Source organism: Gigantopelta aegis, chromosome 4 (assembly GCF_016097555.1).
Source record: "Gigantopelta aegis isolate Gae_Host chromosome 4, Gae_host_genome, whole genome shotgun sequence".
In the NCBI taxonomy this organism is placed as follows: domain Eukaryota; kingdom Metazoa; phylum Mollusca; class Gastropoda; order Neomphalida; family Peltospiridae; genus Gigantopelta; species Gigantopelta aegis.
The window spans coordinates 43,346,189-43,368,537 of record NC_054702.1 but is presented as its reverse complement, the minus strand read 5'-3'; the positions used below and the strand labels follow the sequence as shown (position 1 = coordinate 43,368,537).

General features: G+C 35.6%; 1 protein-coding gene across 1 annotated transcript in view; it reads right to left on the bottom strand.

Annotated features, from left to right (window-relative positions):
- Positions 1–22,349, bottom strand: part of LOC121372060 (potassium voltage-gated channel subfamily KQT member 1-like) — a 50,679-nt gene that overhangs the window by 5,733 nt on the left and 22,597 nt on the right. The window contains exons 2-10 of the mRNA XM_041498314.1: positions 21,818–21,908; positions 20,657–20,783; positions 15,121–15,199; positions 12,712–12,808; positions 8,720–8,857; positions 7,192–7,302; positions 6,206–6,301; positions 3,482–3,740; positions 2,154–2,265 (exon numbers count right to left, since the gene is read on the bottom strand). Of these exons, the coding sequence (XP_041354248.1) occupies positions 2,154–2,265; positions 3,482–3,740; positions 6,206–6,301; positions 7,192–7,302; positions 8,720–8,857; positions 12,712–12,808; positions 15,121–15,199; positions 20,657–20,783; positions 21,818–21,908 (1,110 nt within the window). The remainder of the gene's footprint in view (positions 1–2,153; positions 2,266–3,481; positions 3,741–6,205; positions 6,302–7,191; positions 7,303–8,719; positions 8,858–12,711; positions 12,809–15,120; positions 15,200–20,656; positions 20,784–21,817; positions 21,909–22,349) is intronic.

Genomic DNA, 22,349 nt, shown 5'->3' with positions numbered 1-22,349 from the left:
AAACTGTTTCAAGACAGAAAGTAAGTCAGTATGGGAGATATTTAATAAACATGTTCAACTGGGGGGGGGGGGGGGGGGGAGAGAGAGAGGTCAGTATTATATAACACATGTGCTATAAATATGGGTATTAAAAAACTAAAGGAACATTTTTTGTTTTGGGTGGGGAGGGGGGGGTTGTTGTGCGGGTTTTGTTACTTTTTTTTTCTTTCTTTTTTTGGTAATTATTTACTACAAATATTTGTACACTGCTACATTTATTTTCCAAACTATCTGTCATGGTTGTTCATGCATATCATGATACATGCATTTGACTAGGATCTAGATTAAATTGGTGAGAGCAAAACGTGATTGGTTTTTCAACCTGTATACATGACCGATCTTGTAATATTTGTCATTGTTGTATTAAAATGAAGTGACAATCAGTATTTTCAAGAATTCATCAAATAAATCTGTTCAGGAATTAGCAACATGACTTTGTGTTGATATTCAGTTTCATGCGAAATGACACAAAGCTTAGCAAGATGCTATGTGAGCTATTTGGCATTAATAAACAATTCACAATCTTCATACTTATTGTGTACCTTTTTTTTTAGGTGACACTAATCCTAATTTAATTGCAGAAAGGTGAATATGATATACACGGGTAACACAGCTTTCTAAAAAGGAATACTAAAAGGCATGTGTATGAGTTGTTACCCATGGATTGAAACTGAATACATGCGTGTACAATAAACCCACTAATATGTGTTGATCACAAATCACAAAGAAAAATAATGACTATGAATCTGGTTTATTGATGTAATAACATTGTACAAATTTGCCTGCACCTAGATGTAGAAGGGATGTAACAGAAAGTTTGGATTGAAATCCTCACCCCACCCTTTAAACAACACCAAATTATGGTGACCTGGCATTGACTTCTAGAAGACAGTAAACTTACTCTGTAAACTGAATCATGATATCCAGATTACTGATATAATAACAGACCTCACCATTTAAGCACACTGGCATAGGAAGCAGGGGGAGCAAGGGGGACACGTGCCCCCCCCCCCCCCCATCACTTTTTTGATCCAGTAGTAGCAGTGCAGGTTTATATATACTCTTCAAAAAAGTAGGGGAACTCTAATAAGAATTTACAATTACCAAAATTGTATGATATATTAGCTGTGGGGAATGGTTAAATGATAATAGTGAATTAATTGGGCAAACATTACAACTGGTAGTTCAGTATTACAGTAGGTTTTATGACCACCAAAGATCTTGAAGGACGATTGGGGTTAGAAGTGAAATTTGAAAGTTGACATTTTTTAATCAGTAAATCACAAATTCAAACAATAAAAATGACTAAAAACAAAACAATAATAACAGTATGATCAACAGAATGAAAAAGATTGACAGAAATAATGTTCCACAGTGATTAATGGACCTTCCTGGAAATTGTCAAAACCGAGAATGACACCCCATGCATGTGCATGGGGCAACTGAGTGATGCATGTGCAAACTATGGAATGTGTTTCGGTGTGTTGATAAACAAACCTGAACATTCTTTACTAGGATGTCTGCAGTCAAAATGTATATTCAGTCTAATAAATGATATTAACATTAATATTTCAGGTTCCCCTACTTTTTTTAACATATATTTATATATATGTGTGTGTGTGCCCCCCCCCCCCTCCCACACACACTTTTTGGCACATTCCTATGCCACTGAAGACGAACTATCACTCCTCTGAGACTAGTTCAAGGAGTATAATTCCTAGTTCCATTTAGCATGTGAATTTATATAATATCAATATGGTAATACATCTTAAATGGCTCACCATAATCAAAGTTAGGAAAACGAGTAATCATTTCCTTTAATTGTTTTCACGGTAAGGTCTGTAAACACAATAAAGTGATTGAGGAGGTAACAAGCATAAAATGATTGAACACAAATGAAGAAGATATAATTCAAGAAAGTAGATTACCGACTTAAACAAATATACTACAATAAATTCTTAGTTTGCAATAAACACGCATTGAGCCAAATTTACAAAGCCTGTTTATGACACACACATGTAACTACATACATTTACTATGCTTTAAACATCTGTGTTTTAGGAAAAACAGGCTTCGTAAATTTGGCCTATTATTTCTAAAAATCATGGACTCACTGCTCTGGTTTATAAATATAATCTGGATCAAAAAAATCACCATCGTCTTGTGACATCTCTGGTAAATCGTAGGATTCCTTGCCAATGGAACCTACAGACATTGTTGGTGTACCTGGAGGAGGCCAAGAATTAAACACATGGTAATGCATGACCACAGTAGATATTACTTAGCATAATTCTAAAGTGACATGGAAATAAATAGAGAATAACTAGTTAGTGATGGATATCTGCTTTATCCTGTGAAGGTAAGAATGGGAAATTCTGCAAGGCTCTGCTTAGTGGCATTTCTCATTCAGCCTGAACAGGATAAAGCAAATATCCGACGTCATTAACTATTTATTATCTTTATCCTGCAAACCATACAAATTAATGGAAAAAGCTATTATATCTGTTATTTCAGCCACATTGTACGATGAACTATAGGTCAAATGAGTGATTTTGTAATGTAGCATGAGTGACATGAAAAGTCATAGCTTGCTAGTAACAGGATATGACTGCTTTATTCGTCATCATATTCTGTCAACAGAAATGGTAGTTGCAGGATAAATGACTGTAATGGCTTGCATAAGGCTCAGTTTAGGAGAATCTATGTCAGTTTGTATGAAAATTCAGTGTTCACATTATACCTATGAAGGGAGCAACCTTTTTATATGCATTTAACATCAAAGTGATACAAAGAATTACATCATATGTTGCTTCTAAAACATCAGTTTGAACAGTATAACATGACAGTATTTACCTATCCTAATTAGCTATTGGCTAATAATGTTTTGGGGATACTGTAAAATATACATGTAGAAACATTTTATTAACATATTCCATGTTACATTTAGCCTATTCCTGTTCAGAGGGAACAGGAACAATTGGTCAACAAAACCCAGGAGTTGTTTAACATTTCTGTGATTTTTAAACAATTTTTATTATTATTATTTTGCTAATTTCTTTGACACACACATACTCACTGACACTTCATCTAATGCTATATGGCAACTATGCATTTGTTTTGTGCAATTAAAAATATTTTAAAATAATATTTTTTGAAACTTCATAAATCTGATGCATAAAATCCTTGTTGGCCAAATTTGTTAAAAACAAACTTTTGATAAAGGATTTTGAGTGTCATATAAAAGCCAAGTCTTATTTTATTAACAATATTCTTGGGATGACAACATATGACTTTGATTCACAATGTTCTGGTGGTATTATAAAAAAGTCAATATTTATTTCAATTTTGTTAATATTTTCTTCATAATGTCATCCTTCTGAGTATATATTTGTAACACACAAAACACTGGAGTTTTCTTCTCCAGTTAAATCAAAGTTCATACCTGGTTTGACAGCATCAATGTATCCAGACAATGATGATAAACTTTCCTGTCTCTCCAGCATGCTGTTGCGAGATCTAATAATCCTTCTTTTCTTGAGAAGACTGGCTCTGCGTGCCATCCGGGTAAAGGCTGAAGCTGATGAATTAGAATTGCTGTTGGGGATCTTTGCACGGTCGTGGTATCCCTTGTCAGACATGTGGATCTTCCATGTGGCTACAGAATTGAAAGATGAGTCTGCTGCATGGCACCTCCACATACACTGAAAGTAATTAACAGAGTAGCTCATCAACAAAAGAAAGAGACATTGGAAGAGAGCTTGAATCCAGCCTGTTGAGTAGAGAGTAATCCCAGTCACATATGGTGACCTCAAAACAGGTTTTACGTAACATGTCTCAACTATTTGTAATATACAGGACTTAATCTGATGTAGAGTCTTGCATCATGGTAATGATTATGAAGTTTGTTTTGTTTAACGACAGCAGTAGAGTACATTGAATTATTAATCATCGGCTATTGGATGTCAAACATTTGGTAGGTTTTTTTACATATAGTCTTAGAGAGGAAACCCACTACATTTTTCCATTAGTAGCAAGGGATCTTTTATATGCACCATCACACAGACAGGATAACACATACCACAGCCTTTGATATACCAGTCATGGTGCACTGGCTAGAACAAGAAATAGCCCAATGGGCCCACCAACGGGGATCGATCCTAGACCAACTGGACATCAAACGAGCGTTTGACCGCTGGGCTACGTCCCATCCCTTGTTAAGTAGAGAGTAATCTAAGAGTCACATAAGGTGACCTCTCAACAGGTTTTACTTAACATATGTCTGAACTATCTACATGGTAATAATATAGAAGACTTAAACTGATGTACAGTCTTGCATAGCGCAAAATGAATGATTAACACCTGCAGGTTACTTTGAATATTGAAATGAATATTTAATTAACAACACCTCAGCACATTTTAAAATACAGCTATTTGGTTGGTTGGTTTTGTTTAACAACACCATTAAAGCACACCAATTTATTAATTATCAGATATTGGATGTCAAACATTTGGTAATTTTGACATGTAGACTTAGAGAGAAAACCCACTACACCTTTTCCCAATGCAGCAAGGGATCTTTTATATGCACTTTTCCACTAACAGAAAAGCACATACCACGGCCTTTGTTCAGTTGTGATGCACTGGTTGAAAATACTGCATGAATTAATCACCATAACTTATACAATATATTTGAATGCATATGAAATCAGCTTGAGAAAAATAAACTAGCTACTGAGTCTCAGTCTATCATTAATATCCAAGGATTTTGATTTTGAAAAAATTATTTAGTCATCAGTACTGCTGGAAATGGGGATTTGGCTACTTCAAGTTTTCCCAAAAAGTGGAATATTCGGGTACTTGTACCTTTTATGAAACACCAAGGAATTTTTTTTACCGATGGCCATAATATAATTAATAACTTAGAATATAGGGAGCTATTTAAGATATTACTATATTCAGCATTGATATTTAATTTAGCGGCCTCGGTGGCGTCGTGGTTAGCCATCGGTCTACAGGCTGGTAGGTAGTGGGTTCGGATCCCAGTCGAGGCGTGGGTTTTTTAATCCAGATACCAACTCCAAACCCTGAGTGAGTGCTCCGCAAGGCTCAATGGGTAGGTGTAAACCACTTGCACCGACCAGAGATCCATATAACTGGTTCAACAAAGGCCATGGTTTGTGCTATCCTGCCTGTGGGAAGTGCAAATAAAAGATCCCTTGCTGCCTGTTGTAAAAGAGTAGCCTATGTGGCGACAGCGGGTTTCCTCTCAAAATCTGTGTTGTCCGTAACCATATGTCTGACGCCATATAACCGTAAATAAAATGTGTTGAGTGCGTCATTAAATAAAACATTTCTTTCTTTTGATATTTAATTCTTTGGAAGTCACATGCTAAGGAGAGCTAAAAGTGACTCTCATTGCTCTAGTCTTGGGTGCGATTGGGAGCCAGAGTGATAGGTCCCCTTTAATGACGAGGTCTGTCACTATAGTGTTAAAACCAGTTGAGGTGTCACTCGGAAACATCAACTATTTAAACTTTACACTCAATTCTTTAATAGTGATTTGAGGGCAGGACGTAGCCCAGTGGTAAAGTGCTCGCTTCATGTGCGGTTGGTTTGGGATCGATCCCCGTCGGTGGGCCCATTGGGCTATTTCTCGTTTCAACCAGTGCTCCACGACTGGTACATCAAAGGCCATTGTGTGTGTTATCCTGTCTATAAAAGATCTCTTGCTACTAATGGAAAAATGTAGTGGGTTTCCTCTCTAAGACTATATGTCAAAATTACAAAATGTTTGACATCCAATAGCCGATGATTAACAAATCAATGTGCTCTAGTGGTGTTATTAAACAAAACAAATAATAGTATCTTGAGACTTGTATCATATGGCAATGTCTACAAACTGCATGTGTGTGATGTCATTAAAGATTTCAATCTAGTCTCGAAAGTTTAGCATGGGCCCTGATCATGGGTATACTCATACTTCACACTCGAATGTTCAGCCTTACCACTCTCTCCTGCTTCTGACAACCTAGTTGTTAGTAGTTGCAGCTTAATTTAGAAAACATCTCAAAACCTTCCAGCCTTAAAGGTGTTGGCTTATTGACTATATTGACTACATCATCAGTAATTATTATGACAATGTAATATACAGTCAATATTCACATACTTGTATCAAGGAAGCTGCTGTAGGTATTTGTCTGTTGAAATGTTTTTGTCTTTGCTTTTGCTGAACCTTTAAGGCAAATCCAGAACCAAGGATACCCTGTAAATAAATGCATGCAATACTCTGTACCAGTCTTGTTTGAAGTATTTCTCAATTTTGGTTAACTCTACCATGAAACACATCAGATTTTACACACTAAAATACTGTGGTTTTTGACTGGAAAATGAGAAGAGAAAAATAACTCTGAATTATTACATGCTGTAATTGGTACTGAAATTTCCTGTCAGTTAATAGTTATATGTGTATTTAGAAGAAACGTTATAGCTTAAAATGTATGTGCCTTTTGTTATCTCATGGAATAAGTAAACACTTGTTATTGGTTATATAATTCTTAACATAGCAAGTAACAGCCTAATGAGTAATTCATATGCTGCACACTCAGTGACATTCATGAACACCCAACAATGATGTCAACGGACTTGCATTTGCTTGTTTGTGAGTAAGTTAAATTAACAACGGTTATATAATAAATGAAATATACTTGATATTTCACCTTATGAAGCTGGAGGCTTCACTTTTTAATATATAAATCTTGTTTGACAGAATATTCTCTAACCATATATTCATAAACAATTAACTGTGGCACATACAGTACTGCAAATGATATGAATTTGATAACTTTCTCTAGAACTAATAAATTTTATTTCTGAAATAATTTTTAAAATTGATTAAATTTTTAACATTGTACAACATATTCAAATTCATCACATACTTCAGAAATCATTTAAATTAAATTTAATACCTGTTAATGCAAATTTCATATTTAATTTACTACTTAATTTATTTGTATTTTGAATCATTCATTTGTATTAAGTACTGAACACATTTGTTGTTCCCATTCATTAAACTAGAATATTCAGCCAAAAATTATTACTACATGTACATTTATTTAGGTTTTAAATTTTAAAAAGAACAAAGCACTAACTTACTGCAGGTAAGGCAAAAAATGATATTGCGAACACAGAAAAACAGGAAGCAACAATTCGTCCCATCCATGTTCTTGGTACTGTATCACCATAACCAATAGTTGTTACAGTTATCTGTAGGAGAAAAAATACAACAGTCCAATACAGATACAACAGTCCAATAGAGATTATGTTTTTCTTCATTCAACTGAATTAACCTAGAAGTGTTATTTAGTCCACTAAATACTGTACAAGATACAACTATCCCTTACCATAAATGAACATACACATACCCACACACACTTCATACATACACACGTGATATGCACACATCATACACACACATGTCAAATGCACACATATCATACAGCCACACACGTCATACCCACACATATATCATACTCACACACACATCATACTTGTGTAAACACATGTCATACCCACACACATCATACACACACATCATACCCACAGACACGTCATACACACACACATCATACCCACACATATATCATACACACACATCATACTCACACACATCATACAAACACACATCATACCCACACATGTCATACTCACACACAAGTCATATACATACACACCATACACACACATACCCACATACATCAAACCCACACATATATCATACTCACACACACATTATACCCACACAGACACATACAACACACACATCATACCACACACACCATACCACACACACATCCACACATAATACCCACACACACTTCATACACACGTCATACCTACACATCCACACACACATCATACATACATACGTCATACCTACACATCACACACACACATCATACACACACATCATACACACACATCATACACACACATCATACCACACACACCATACCACACACACATCCACACATAATACCCACACACACTTCATACACACGTCATACCTACACATCCACACACACATCATACATACATACGTCATACCTACACATCACACACACACGTCATACACATACACATGTCATACCAACAAAGATATCACACCCACACACGTCATACACACACATGTCATACCAACAAAGATATCACACCCACACAGGTCATACACATACACGTCATACACACACATCATACTCACACGTCATACCCCCCACACACACACACATACCCACACATATCATATCCACAAACATATCACACCCACACACATCATACACACACATGTAATATACTCTCACACACACACACACACACACATCATACACACATATCTAGTACATACACGTCAAACCCACATATAATACCCACATATAATACCCTCACATACGTCATACCCACACGTCATACCCACACACACATACCCACACACATGTCATACCCACACGTCATACATACACATCATACACACATATACCCGGTACATACAAACAAACACACATGGTGTAAATCCTACCCCATTAAAATTGACTAACTAAAAATATCCTCTATTTAAGAAAAAATATTAACTTTCTTTTAAAATTATTATTTTCCTATAAATATTCCCATAAACCATGTTACTTACTACACCCCACCAGAGGGCATCTGCATAGCTTGTGAAATCTGTGGCCCCGTCCTCGTCCACATCCTTCTCCGCCAGGTAAACAAAGTAGGAAGAGAAGATGAGACCCAAAAAGCCTATATACAGAGTCGTAATTAATTCCTGAAACAAAATAACATCAAACATATTATACTGCTCAAAAGAAAGATAATTTATAATAAAATATCATTGTGTTAAACAAGTGCTATCAAATCTTTAAAATAATGGTACAAAATTAATGTTATTTTATGATCAGATGGATGATGAAAGGGAAACATTGATGTCTTTTAGTGTACAATACCTGCTACATACATGTTTTGTTTTGTTTTGGGGTTTTGGGTTGGGTTTTTTGTTTAACAACACCACTAGAGCACATTGATTTATTAATCATCAGCTATTCATAGTTATGACTCGTAGTCATCAGAGGAAACCAGCTACCTAATGCAGCAAAGGATCTTTTATATGCACTTTCCCACAGACAGGAAAGCACATACCATGGCCTTTCACCAGTTATGGTGCACTGGTTGAAACGAAAAAAAACCCTCAATCAATTGAATGGATCCTGTGATACAAGCACCTTAAGTGAGCATTCGACCGACAGAGGAAACTCTCGCCCCTTGCTACATACATGATGCAATTCTACTCTGTGATGGTAAGTCATGTTTAAGACATTCCAAGTGATCATGAAACAAGATACCATTCTATTAATCCTTGTAACATGTCTTATTCATATTATAATATCATTATAATTATAAACATTCATTGATTAAATGTGTATCTTTAAAAGTAGAGGAATAACCTAGTAATTTTGAAAATGTATCTAATCTAATTGTGACTAAAACTCCACTTGCTAGATTTTGGCATCACAGGGTACATTAATGCTCAAGATAAGTTTACTTTTGAATTTTTTTATCCCTTTATTTGTTCTTCTTTCAAGTCCATCTTTTTAAATTTTGTCCTCGAAGACTTTTAAGTCATGCAGACCTTACAATGGAACAAAATGACAGGAGGGCTTAATTCAGGCATGGCAGAAGCAAGACTGAGATCGAGGGTGCAAAGCAAAGTTTCTAGGGGCTTCAGGGGTATGCTCCCCTGTAACATTTTGAAAACTATATGTCCTGAAATGCAATTTCCTGCATTCTACAAGTAAAATTCATCTCTGCCTTATGATTTACTACCAATAATATTATTAATATAGAATTATTGGGGGATAGAGCCCCACAGCCCCCCCCCCCTGCTCCACCATGTCTGTAATTGTTAACTTAACTTAGATAATGGGGAGCCATATATCATACTGAGCCTTGATATTTAATCCTTTTGTTGTACTATGCTTTTGTTTTTTGATTGACATGCTAAGGGGAACTAGGTCTCATGGGAGTGATGTGCAGCTCGAATGACAGCAACCCTTATATGGCCAGGTCTGTTTAGGAACAGCTGGAGTCCCGAGTCTATGTGTATATACATGTAGGTGACAACCACATAAAAGCAAACCAAAACAAATAAATTATAAACAAACAATAATGTTTAATTCATGAAATATAAAACCACACAGTAGCATGTTAGTAAATCAAGCCAGCTTGGTCTAGTTATGGGTTTTACATAAAATTAATGGGGAGGGACATAACCCAGTGGTCTGGGATTGATCCCCGTCAGTGGGCCCATAGTGTTATTTCTCGTTCCAGCCAATGCACCACAACTGGTATATCAAAGGCTGTGGTATGTGCTATCCTGTCTGCGGAATGATGCATATAAAAGATCCATTGCTACTAATGGAAAAATGTAGTGGGTCTCCTCTCAATGACTGTGTCAAAATGACAATGTTTGACATCCAATAGCTGATGATTAATAAATCAATGTGCTCTAGTGGTGTCATTAAACAAAATATAAAATCACAAAAATACAACTGTTATAACAATCTTTATTCATGCTAGTGTCCAGTGTTGTTTTTAGATGCCTTTGAATGTTCAACTATTCCTTTATGATGGAATTGTCAAATCTTTGAATGTTCAACTATTCCTTTATGATGGAATCGTCAAATCTTTGAATGTTCAACTATTCCTTTATGATGGAATCGTCAAATCTTTAAACTGTGACAATGATTTCTCCAAACTCTTGTGTTATGGTTCTTTGAAGTTGATTATTTCACCTCTCTCTTAGTTCTGAACTGCTCACACTCATAATGTGTTTTTTCATAAATGCCTTTTTTTAATTCTCCTTCAGATTCAGAAGTTTGTTTGTTTTGTTTAATGACAACACTAGAGCATATTGATTTATTCATCATCAGCTATTGGATGTCAAATATTTGGTAATTTTGACATATAGTCTTGGAGTGAAAACCTACCTTTTTTCATTAGTAGCAAGGGATCTTTTATATGCACTATCCCACAGACAGGATAGCATATACCACAACCTTTGATAGACCAGTCGTGGTGCACTGGCTGGGCCTTCAGATTCAGATGCCAATTTTATTGCTCTATTCTGTGGTGATTTTTCTTCATGGATTATATTTTAATTTCTTCATCTTGAAACTGGCCAGGCAAAGCTTGCAGTTACTCTCTTATTTTCAATACTTGTTACTAGCTGATGAGAAAATGTTTCATAACAAAGCTTACATGTCTTTTATGGCCATGCAAGCTTGAGTTAAGTTGAATGCTAATAGAAATCAAATAACTGACCTGTCTGTATACAAGAACTCACCTGTCTGTGTACAAGAACTCATCCCTCTGTGTACAAGAACTCACCTGTATGTGTTCAAGAACTCATCCATCTGTGTACAAGAACTCACCTGTATGTGTTCAAGAACTCACCTGTCTGTCTACAGGAACTCATCCATCTGTGTACAAGAACTCACGTGTATGTGCTCAAGAACTCACCTGTCTGTGTACAAGAACTCATCCATCTGTGTACAAGAACTCACCTGTCTGTGTACAAGAAATGACCTGTCTGTGTACAAGAACTCATTCATCTGTGTACAAGAACTCATTCATCTGTGTACAAGAACTCATTCATCTGTGTACAAGAACTCATCCCTCTGTGTACAAGAACTCATCCCTCTGTGTACAAGAACTCATTCATCTGTGTACAAGAACTCATTCATCTGTGTACAAGAACTCATCCCTCTGTGTACAAGAACTCATCCCTCTGTGTACAAGAACTCATTCATCTGTGTACAAGAACTCATTCATCTGTGTACAAGAACTCATCCCTCTGTGTACAAGAACTCATTCATCTGTGTACAAGAACTCACCTGTCTGTGTACAAGAAATGACCTGTCTGTGTACAAGAACTGGTCTGTCTGTGTACAAGAACTCATCTGTCTGTGTACAAGAACTGACCTGTTTATGTACAAGAATTCTGTATATACGAACTCATTAGTTAGTGTTCAAAAACTCAACTGTTTGTGTACAAGACCTCACCATTATGGGTACATGATCTCACCTGTCTGTGTATAAGAACCCACCTTTCTGTGTGTGTACATGCAACTGAAAGAATCAAAGAACTCACCTGTCTGTGTGTGTAGCTACAACTGAGAGGATCAAAGCACTCACCTGTATGTGTGTGTATATACAACTGAGAGAATCAAAGGACTCACCTGTATGTGTGTGTGTGTAGATACAACTGAGATAATCAAAGAACTCGCCTGTCTGTGTGTGTAGATACAACTGAGAGAATCAAAGAACTCACCTGTATGTGTGTGTAGATACAACTGAGAGAATCAAAGCACTCACCTGTCTGTGTGTAGCTACAACTGAGAGGATCAAAACATTCACCTGTCTGTGTAGCTACAACTGAGAGAATCAAAGAACTCACCTGTCTGTGAGTATTTACAACTGAGAGGATCAAAACACTCTCCTGTCTGTGAGTTTTACAACTGAGAGGATCAAAGCACTCACCTGTCTGTGAGTATTTACAACTGAGAGGATCAAAGCACTCACCTGTCTGTGAGTATTTACAACTGAGAGGATCAAAGCACTCACCTGTCTGTGAATGTACACAACGGAGCCAAGCAGCCTCCATGTCCCACCCTGTCTGTCGACATGAAGCATGCGGAGAATCTGCAAAAATCTCACTCCTCTGAAAGAAAACCACACTTCTACACATTTTATTAGTTTCTTTCATCTTAACTTGATTGTTGTGCTTATATATGCAAATAAAATTCATGCATGCTGTCCTGTTCACATACGTGAATTATCTAGGAGTTAGCTATTATTGGTTAGTGATACACCCCTGAGTATCTACATTTAAAAACAACATGTTATGGGGAAGGCCCATGCAGTGCCTCCTAATATATTTGCATCCTTCAAATGCTCAGCTCGTTATCTTTTGCAATATGATGCCATGCTATTATTTATTACCTACGAGGAACAGCATAATGGGGTTCATATTTTCATATGATTTCCCTCACATGTCATAACATAATCATATGTCCACTTAGCTTTGTTATTTAATGATTGGCTGTAATAAAAATACACCTCTTTCTGATTGTATACATATCTGTGTGTTACATTGTTGTAAAAAGTGTATATGTGTTATATCACTGAATAAATTGTTATATCTCTGTAAAAAGCTTATGTATGTGTTATATTACTGTAAGGAATTCAGTGTTAGTGTATAGAAAAATTATATTTATTACCCATATGGGCAGTGAGATACGGGTGAATATATTTCCTATCTTTCTCTAGGGAGTTATCTTTTCCCGCTGATGTCATTACGTTAGTTTTTCGACTGTCAAACTGAACACTGTTGAAATCGTTTAAGCAATTTGTTCTTGTTAACAATTAAACATGTTCTAAACTAATTCTTTGTAGTTCCTTCACTTCCCACTAGAAACATCAGTTCATTACGAATGTGACCTCTCTTGTTTACATTTGATTTGTGTACCTAAAGCTTTTGACGTCATTGCTTTTCTTTTGTGATGTCATCACTTTCCTCAGACTTTCACATCTTGTATATTATATAGTTTGTGTCATGTAAGAAGTTTAAAGAAGTTTCTAAACTATTTACACTATGGGTAATAAATACAATAACCCACTCAATACTCGGAATTACGGATTATCTGTCCCTCGTGAAATTAATGTTGCCAGTCACTCAGGACAGATAATCCGTAATTCCTCGTAACTCGTTATTGTCTATATATCTCACAGTAGTTGAATCTAGATTATGGATATATTCTTTGTAATTTTGAAGTGGGGTTTTTTCTACACTCAATATGTGATGATGCGGACCAATCATGCATCCAATGACTGTTGTTAAAATTTACCAAGTCAAAAAAAAAAAAACCTCACACACACAACAGTTAATATACTAAAAAGCAAAAGTTACTGTGACATGGATTGTTTGGAGTAATAAATTTGTGAATGGATTTATGGATGTAAACCAGAGAAAATGTGCATGAAACAGCTCAAAGAAATGCAACCAAGCAGTTGTTACAGCGATTGCATGCGTTATGCAAGAAACATGGAATATTCTGGAGAAATGCTGTCCAGTGTTCACCATAAAAGGCCAGACATTCAGTTGCAAATCACTGCCACTCTATGCAGCCTTCAGAAGTCCAGAAGTCAGAAAAACACATTAGTAAACTATTTGATACAATTTCGTGATGCCATGCCTCAGTGAAAATGACAGATGGTGAGTCATAGGAATGCTTGAATCTGGGACCTTGCAGCGTGACATCGCACATCAATTCAACGTCTACAGAAACACCATATGGTGCTTATCGCAATGATATCAACAAAACAACCAGGTCAGGGACTGTCTCTGTAGCGGCCGACCACCTGTGACAACCCTTCGCCAAGACACATGAATCCAAACCATGCATCTGCAAAACAGGTTCCAGCCAGCAACCCTCACAGCCCGTAACATCGCTTTCTCCAGCATTTAGTGGCCTCAATGAGACGACGGTGCCAGGCCTGTATCAATGATCAAGGTGGACACACTCGCTACTGACTGTGTGAACTTCGCTCTGGAGACCCTCTAGTAACATGGCTCATTTGCATATGGCAGATGTGCCCTTTTCATGGACTATTGCTCGTTTCCATACCTTCGGACATTTCTCTTTCCATGTTATAACATTTCATACACAGCAGTAAAAACTTATCATCAATTATCTTTGTTTTTTGTGTGTCACAATAACTTTTGCCTTTTAGTATATTAGACAGTGTCTTTACAAAGTGGGGTTTATACCATCACCACAAAAGGATATTTTAGTTTTTGGAAGTGGCATCTTTACAATTTTGCATCTACACAGAGTAAATGTAGTGTTGGTTTTCTGGTTTGGTGGAAATGTGTTTTTCTGACAGAAAACGTCTGTCATAAAAAGTGTGTGTCTGTGGGTTCAGTAGAAACCTGACCTAGGAATTGTACTGAAGTAATTTAGATAATCTCACCTTATTGCTGAGGTTGCAAACACTTGTCCATTAGACCCGACAGATAACACCACTATAGATGCTACTACAACTAGAAAATCTGGGAAAAAAACACAAGGTAAAATAAATAATGATCACTATTTCAGTACAATGTGTTCAGCTAATAGAATAATTTATTGAAACACAAAACTATCTCCTATTTGTTACGTGTGAAATCAGTTGATGACAGAACTTTGACTTACAGGTGGTGATGTATGGTAATGAACATCATATATATCTTATGATAATTTCATTTCAGATCCATTTTTGGTCAATGATACAATTTGTTTTAATTACCAGGTACAATATAATTTTCAAACGGTCAGATATATTTGTATAATCATAACCATTTTCCATGATTCAGTATTTGTAAATATCACAAAGTAAAAAGCAAAACCCCAGCACACTGTTGAATCAGTGGTAGTTTGTTACAGAACAACAACGTCAAGTACAAACGCAACATAGTAAATAATATGTTTTATTATTTTACAACAAAGCTCACCTGTTCATTCATTTACAGAAGCAGTCGATAATTTTTTGTTTGTTTTGTTTAACAACACCACTATTGATTTATTAATCATCGGCTATTGGATGCCAAACATTTGGCAATTTTGACATTTAGTCATAGTAAGGAAATCCGCTACCTTTTTTCATTAGTAGCAAGGTATCTTTAATATGCACTATACCACAGACAGGATAGCACATACCACAGCCTTTGATATACCAGTTGCAGTGCACTGGCTGAAACGAGAAACAGCCCAATAGGCCCACTGATGGGGGTTGATCCTAAACCAACCGCATATCAAGCTAGTGCTTTACCATTGGGTTATATCCTGCCTCCAGTTGATAAAAAAGAGACCACTTTGACACTATACGGCTCAGACCGGCCTCGGTGGCGTCGTGGTTAGGCCATCGGTCTACAGGCTGGTAGGTACTGGGTTTGGATACCAGTCGAGGCATGGGATTTTTAATCCAGATACCGACTCCAAACCCTGAGCGAGTGCTCCGCAAGACTCAATGGGTAGGTGTAAACCACTTGCACCGACCAGTGATCCATAACTGGTTCAACAAAGGCCATGGTTTGTGCTATCCTGCCTGTGGGAAGCGCAAATAAAATATCCCTTGCTGCTAATTGGAAGAGTAGCCCATGCAGTGGCAACAGCGGGTTTCCTCTCAAAATCTATGTGGTCCTTAACCATATGTCTGACGCCATATAACCGTAAATAAAATGTGTTGAGTGCGTTGTTAAATAAAACACTTCTTTCTTTCTTTCTTTCTATATGGCTCAGTGATCATTCAGTATCATTTAAACAATGCCAGTATACATAATAGTGGTGTATGTATAAATAAACTATTTATCCTGTTGTTTGTGGTTTAATAAAGACAATGTGGCGTCGTGGCAGGCCATCGGTCTACAGGCTGGTAGGTACTGGGTTCGGATCCCAGTCGAGGCATGGGATTTTTAATCCAGATACCGACTCCAAACCCTGAGTGAGTGCTCCGCAAGGCTCAATGGGTAGGTGTAAACCACTTGCACCGACCAGTGATCTATAACTGGTTCAACAAAGGCCATGGTTTGTGCTATCCTGCCTGTGGGAAGCGCAAATAAAAGATCCCTTGCTGCTAATCGGAAGAGTAGCCCATGAAGTGGCAACAGCGGGTTTCCTCTCAAAATCTGTGTGGTCCTTAACCATATGTCTGGCGCCATATAACCATAAATAAAATGTGTTGAGTGTGTCGTTAAATAAAACACTTCTTTCTTCTTTCTTTATATCTTATAGTTTTGTTTTGGAGGTAAATACATGTTAGTCAATCATAACTAATACTCTTCATTAAGAACCATGTCACTGGGTTCTTAGTTGTTAAAATACTTACAGAGTACCAAACAACTAACTTAATCCAAAGTATGGATATCATTATTGGTTATTGTTACTACCAGTAATAGTCATCATAATTCATAATTTAAGTACATAAATATGTTTAAAATGATAGCACTCATGTGCATATGCCCTATAATTGTTTTTCTTTTAAATAAAATTGTAAAATGTCTCATGGACCTCATATGCCCTGCATGCTGCTATTAACAAGTTGACGTATTAAATTAAAACTTTATTTGGGAGGGAGATGGTGATTTATTAAAAAGTTAATTTTTATATTCTTTAAAAAATTAGTCTATTTAGCTATTTGAAAAATACAGTACTTAAATTCAGTACATTAAAGCTGGGTTTTTTGTGTTGCCAATGTATAAAATATAAATAGTATAATGAAGATAAAATGTATAACAGTGTTGCAAAGATATAAAATATGAATAGCATGACAAAGATATAGTAAATAGTGTCACAAAGCTACAAGAAAAAAAATAAACAAGATGCCAAATTAATGTAACAGCCAATTTAGTCATCACTCTTTTATTTTAATTGCTAAACCAAATTTCTAGTTTTTGTCAGATTAAAAAGAATATTTTGTCAGGACTTGCATGTATGTGAACATGTAGAAAACAGTGATATTCTAGTCCCAAGGATTAAGCTATCAACGTCATAGCATATGATAACTTTCTGTGACTGTATCATGTCAGATGAACAGCACTTCAATACATGTTTCAGAAAATATTTATAACCCATTATTGGTTAGTGCATACGAGTAGCCATATTAAATTTGTTTGAGGAAACTGAATTTAGAAAATCCGTCCACCAAGAGATTGCTGTATTGATCCACTGACCCATGTGGCTAATGCACAGATATAATGCTTTGGCTTCTCTGCCTTTCTCATTTCAAAACACTCTATCAGAAGCACAAATAGTGCTAAGTCAAGGATTTGTTTTATTTAATGACACTCAACACATTTTATTTACGGTTATATGGCATCAGACATATGGTTAAGGACCACACAGATAATGAGAGAGGAAACCTGATTCCTTCTCTATAAAATTTAGTTTCATGAAATATTAGCATATTATATGGCCTTGCTAATTCACTAAAATTTATGCTCACTAACAATTTCCTGATTTACAGTATATTATTATTTGTTTAAAAAGATCGGGCTCATGGCACATACGTCTTTTGAAATCAAAGTTTTTATTGTTCGAAATCTGGCACACTTTTAACTGCTAAAAAAACATGCAAGTCATGATATTAATACATGTATATATATATTATTAGACTATATTGTTGACTTAGTCACGGATGGAATGATGTCAAGCTCAATGTCATCATGTTGACAACAATAAACAAAACAATTTCCATTGTCACATACATGTATGGTTATTTATAATGAATCACCTTCATTCATTATGAAATTTGGTGCATAAAGTATTGTTTAGGATTTATAATTGCTATTTCCATAATTCATGAAATTATACTGGCAAAGAATACATTTAATTAATATGGGAATATTTTCATTTTCAGAAAAACTGACAAATTACAATCAACAGAAACATTCCAATGTACCCAAAACAAAACACAAACAAGGGTATTGATAAAGGTTCTGTGTGTTTAACTACAGAACGACAACACTATACTCATATCAAAGACAGATGGATATACAGATATGTATAACCTGAAAATTATACATGTACCATTAATTATGTCATTTGAATTGTTGCACCACTATGTAATTATATAACTAAGTTATAAGAACCATTAAATGTGTAAATTATAAGTATATTATACAGTATGACATTGGCATTTAGCTAGGATTGTCACAGAAACAACACGTACTGGAAATCTAATATTGCATACACAGTGATACTCCACTATCGCAACCATCGGCAGGACTTATTAAAATTGGTCTTAATAGTGGGGTGGTCCGAAAGAAAGAAAGAAATGTTTTATTTAACGATGCACTCAACACATTTTATTTACGGTTATATGGCGTCAGACATATGGTTAAGGACCACACAGATTTTAAGAGGAAACCCGCTGTCTCCACTTCATGGGCTACTCTTCCGATTAGCAGCAAGGGATCTTTTATTTGCACTTCCCACAGGCAGGATAGCACAAACCATGGCCTTTGTTGAACCAGTTATGGATCACTGGTCGGTGCAAGTGGTTTACACCTACTGATTGAGCCTTGCGGAGCACTCACTCAGGGTTTGGAGTCGGTATCTGGATAAAAAATCCTATGCCTCGACTGGGATCCGAACCCAGTACCTACCAGCCTGTTGACCGGTGGCCTAACCACGATGCCACCGAGGCCGGTGGGGTGGTCCGAATACCAAATTACCAATATTCAGAATGATGGTTGTTTAGTAAATTGTGACTGTGTATTTTATGTCCCACCATCCTTTCTGGCTGTCATCAACACTAAACTGATAAAAATCAATGGTTGATGACGGTGTATTGTCATTTACATCGAACTGCAGAACAGGAATTATCAAGTGTCAAGCCTACTATACTTTAGTTATTTGTGAGTTTGGGCCTGTTATTTTTCTTAATTACTACACAATAGAGATTATTAGGAAGGAAGGAAGGAAATGTTTTCTTTAATGATGCACTCAACACATTTTATTTACGGTTATATGGCGTCAGACATATGGTTAAGGACCACACAGATATTGAGAGAGGAAACCCACTGTTGCCACTTCATGGGCTACTCTTTTCGACTGAGATCATTAGGATGTATGAACAAGTAACACACTCCCAATGTTTCAGGGTGTCTACTAGCTGCCCCAAGGTAATACAAACATGTGACTTCTGGTTGACATAACGAACTGTGGCTAATCCTTGTAGATCTGCAGTTGACAGTTTTTGTGAAAAAAATAAAATATCAAATTGGTATGGCATAGACTTTCCTAAAAACATATTACTCTGTGTAACTACTACGTTCAACATTATTGTGTGCATGTTATATAATAAAAAGACTGCACTGCATATTCCAAAAATTAATCATGACGTGCTAATTTGTAGACCAACTGTTTGCTAGTACGAAAGTAATACGTTTTCTTTCCAGAACTACACGTTATTCATTGCTTGTCACATGTGTCACATGACAGGTATAAATGCTGTGGTCGCATTTGTGGAGTCAAAATGTTCTGAAAACAACCATTGGGTCTGACTTTACTGGTCGTAATCTGTATTTTTACTGTAAAATAATAAGGAAATATTCCAGTCTTTAAAATATTTGGTCTTTATAGCAGGGTGGTCTTAGAACCGGGGTGGTCCTTAGGTTGGGTTTCACTGTACCAGTATTAACTTGACAGTTTGCCTCAGTGTATTTACAAGTACATATATTACAATGTTGATGTACATGTAGAAATGGTAAAATATGCTGATTTAAACAGTAATTAGATTTAGTTTTTATAAATTCAAGTTAACAAAAATGAATCAAATACATGTATATCCAGAATACTACGCAGATTTTTTTTACATGAATAGATGTATAAAAAAACCTAAAATTCATTAACCTATAAAAGTCAACTTTAACTTCATACATTTTTAATTTTTGGTAAACCGATGAAAACTGTTATAGTGATAAAGAATATTCTTCCACAAATGCCAGTGTGAGGAAATGACCACTCACCTATGATGGAAATTGGTTTCCTTGCAAATCGGAACCGTCCACGGAGACCCATGTATTTGCTCCGACATCCCGCAGCCCACAAGCGGATAACGTACTCAAGGCCGAAGAACACAACTAAAACAATTTCCTGAAATTTAGAAAGAACTCAGTCGGGGATCTGTACAAGATGTACAAGTCCACTGTACAATAAACACATGACATTTACAACTGCAGATGTAAATACTATCAGTCACATACATATAACAAATGACTTCATATCAATTATACAGTTAAAAATGGAAACAGTATAAACACATGACATTGCTGCAAATGTAAATACTAGTAGTAGTAGTCACATACATATAACAAATTATTAAGTGACTTCATATAAATTATACAGTTAAAAATGGAAACATAATGTTACTTTTCCCTAATTAATATTGTATACACATAATTATGTTATAAACAATTCCTATGCAACTCTGTGATATTACAGCAAACAACAGGAAGTAGATACTAGTAATTGGCGAAATTAATAACCTATTGTGTTTAGGAGTGTCTGAAGACTTTTAGGTTAATTATTTTCTATATTTTTACATATGCTCATGTTCTGATAAGAAATAAATTATCATACTATGTTGTACAAATTTATAAAACTAATTTACAAAATGTATAATTACAGTTGCTGTTATTTCAGGAATAAAATTAATCACAAACATTTCATAAATTTGCTGTTACTTCAAGAATAAAATTTATCACAAACCTGTCATAAATTTGCTGTTACCGGGTACTTCAGGAATAAAATTAATCACAAATATTTCATAAATTTGCTGTTACTTCAAGAATAAAATTAATCACAAATATTTAATAAATTTGCTGTTACATCAAGAATAAAATTAATCACAAATATTTCATAAATTTGCTGTTACTTCAAGAATAAAATTAATCACAAATATTTCATAAATTTGCTGTTACTTTAAGAATAAAATTTATCACAAACATTTCATAAATTTGCTCTTACTTCAAGAATAAAATTAATCACAAATATTTCATAAATTTGCTGTTACTTCAGGAATAAAATTAATCACAAACATTCCATAAATTTAATAAAGTACACTTGCCCATATGATAATGTGCATTTATTCCTTTACAAAACATAAAATAACTTATTTATTTACAAACCATATAAAACAATGTTTCGTTGGCAAAATTGGTGTATTGGTCAATGGTGGATAAGACACTGAAGATGAGACAGATGAGCACCATCATGAATCTACAAGAACAAGAAGAAACATTTCATTAGGACAGTTCATATGTAGAAACGATGCACAAGAAGAAACATTCTATTAGGACAGTTTGTGTGTAGAAAGGATGCTCATGAATCTACAAGAACAAGAAGAAACATTTCATTAGGACAGTTCATGTGTAGAAATGATGCACAAGAAGAAACATTCTATTAGGACAGTTTGTGTGTAGAAACGATGAACAAGAAGAAACATTCTATTAGGACAGTTTGTGTGTAGAAAGGATGCTCAAAAAGAAACATTCCATTAGGACAGTTCATGTGTAAAACGGATGCTTAAAAAGAAACATTCAATTCAGACAGTCCATGTGTACAAACGATGCACAAGAAGAAACATTCTATTAGGACAGTTTGTGTGTAGAAACGATGAACAAGAAGAAACATTCAATTAGGACAGTTTGTGTGTAGAAA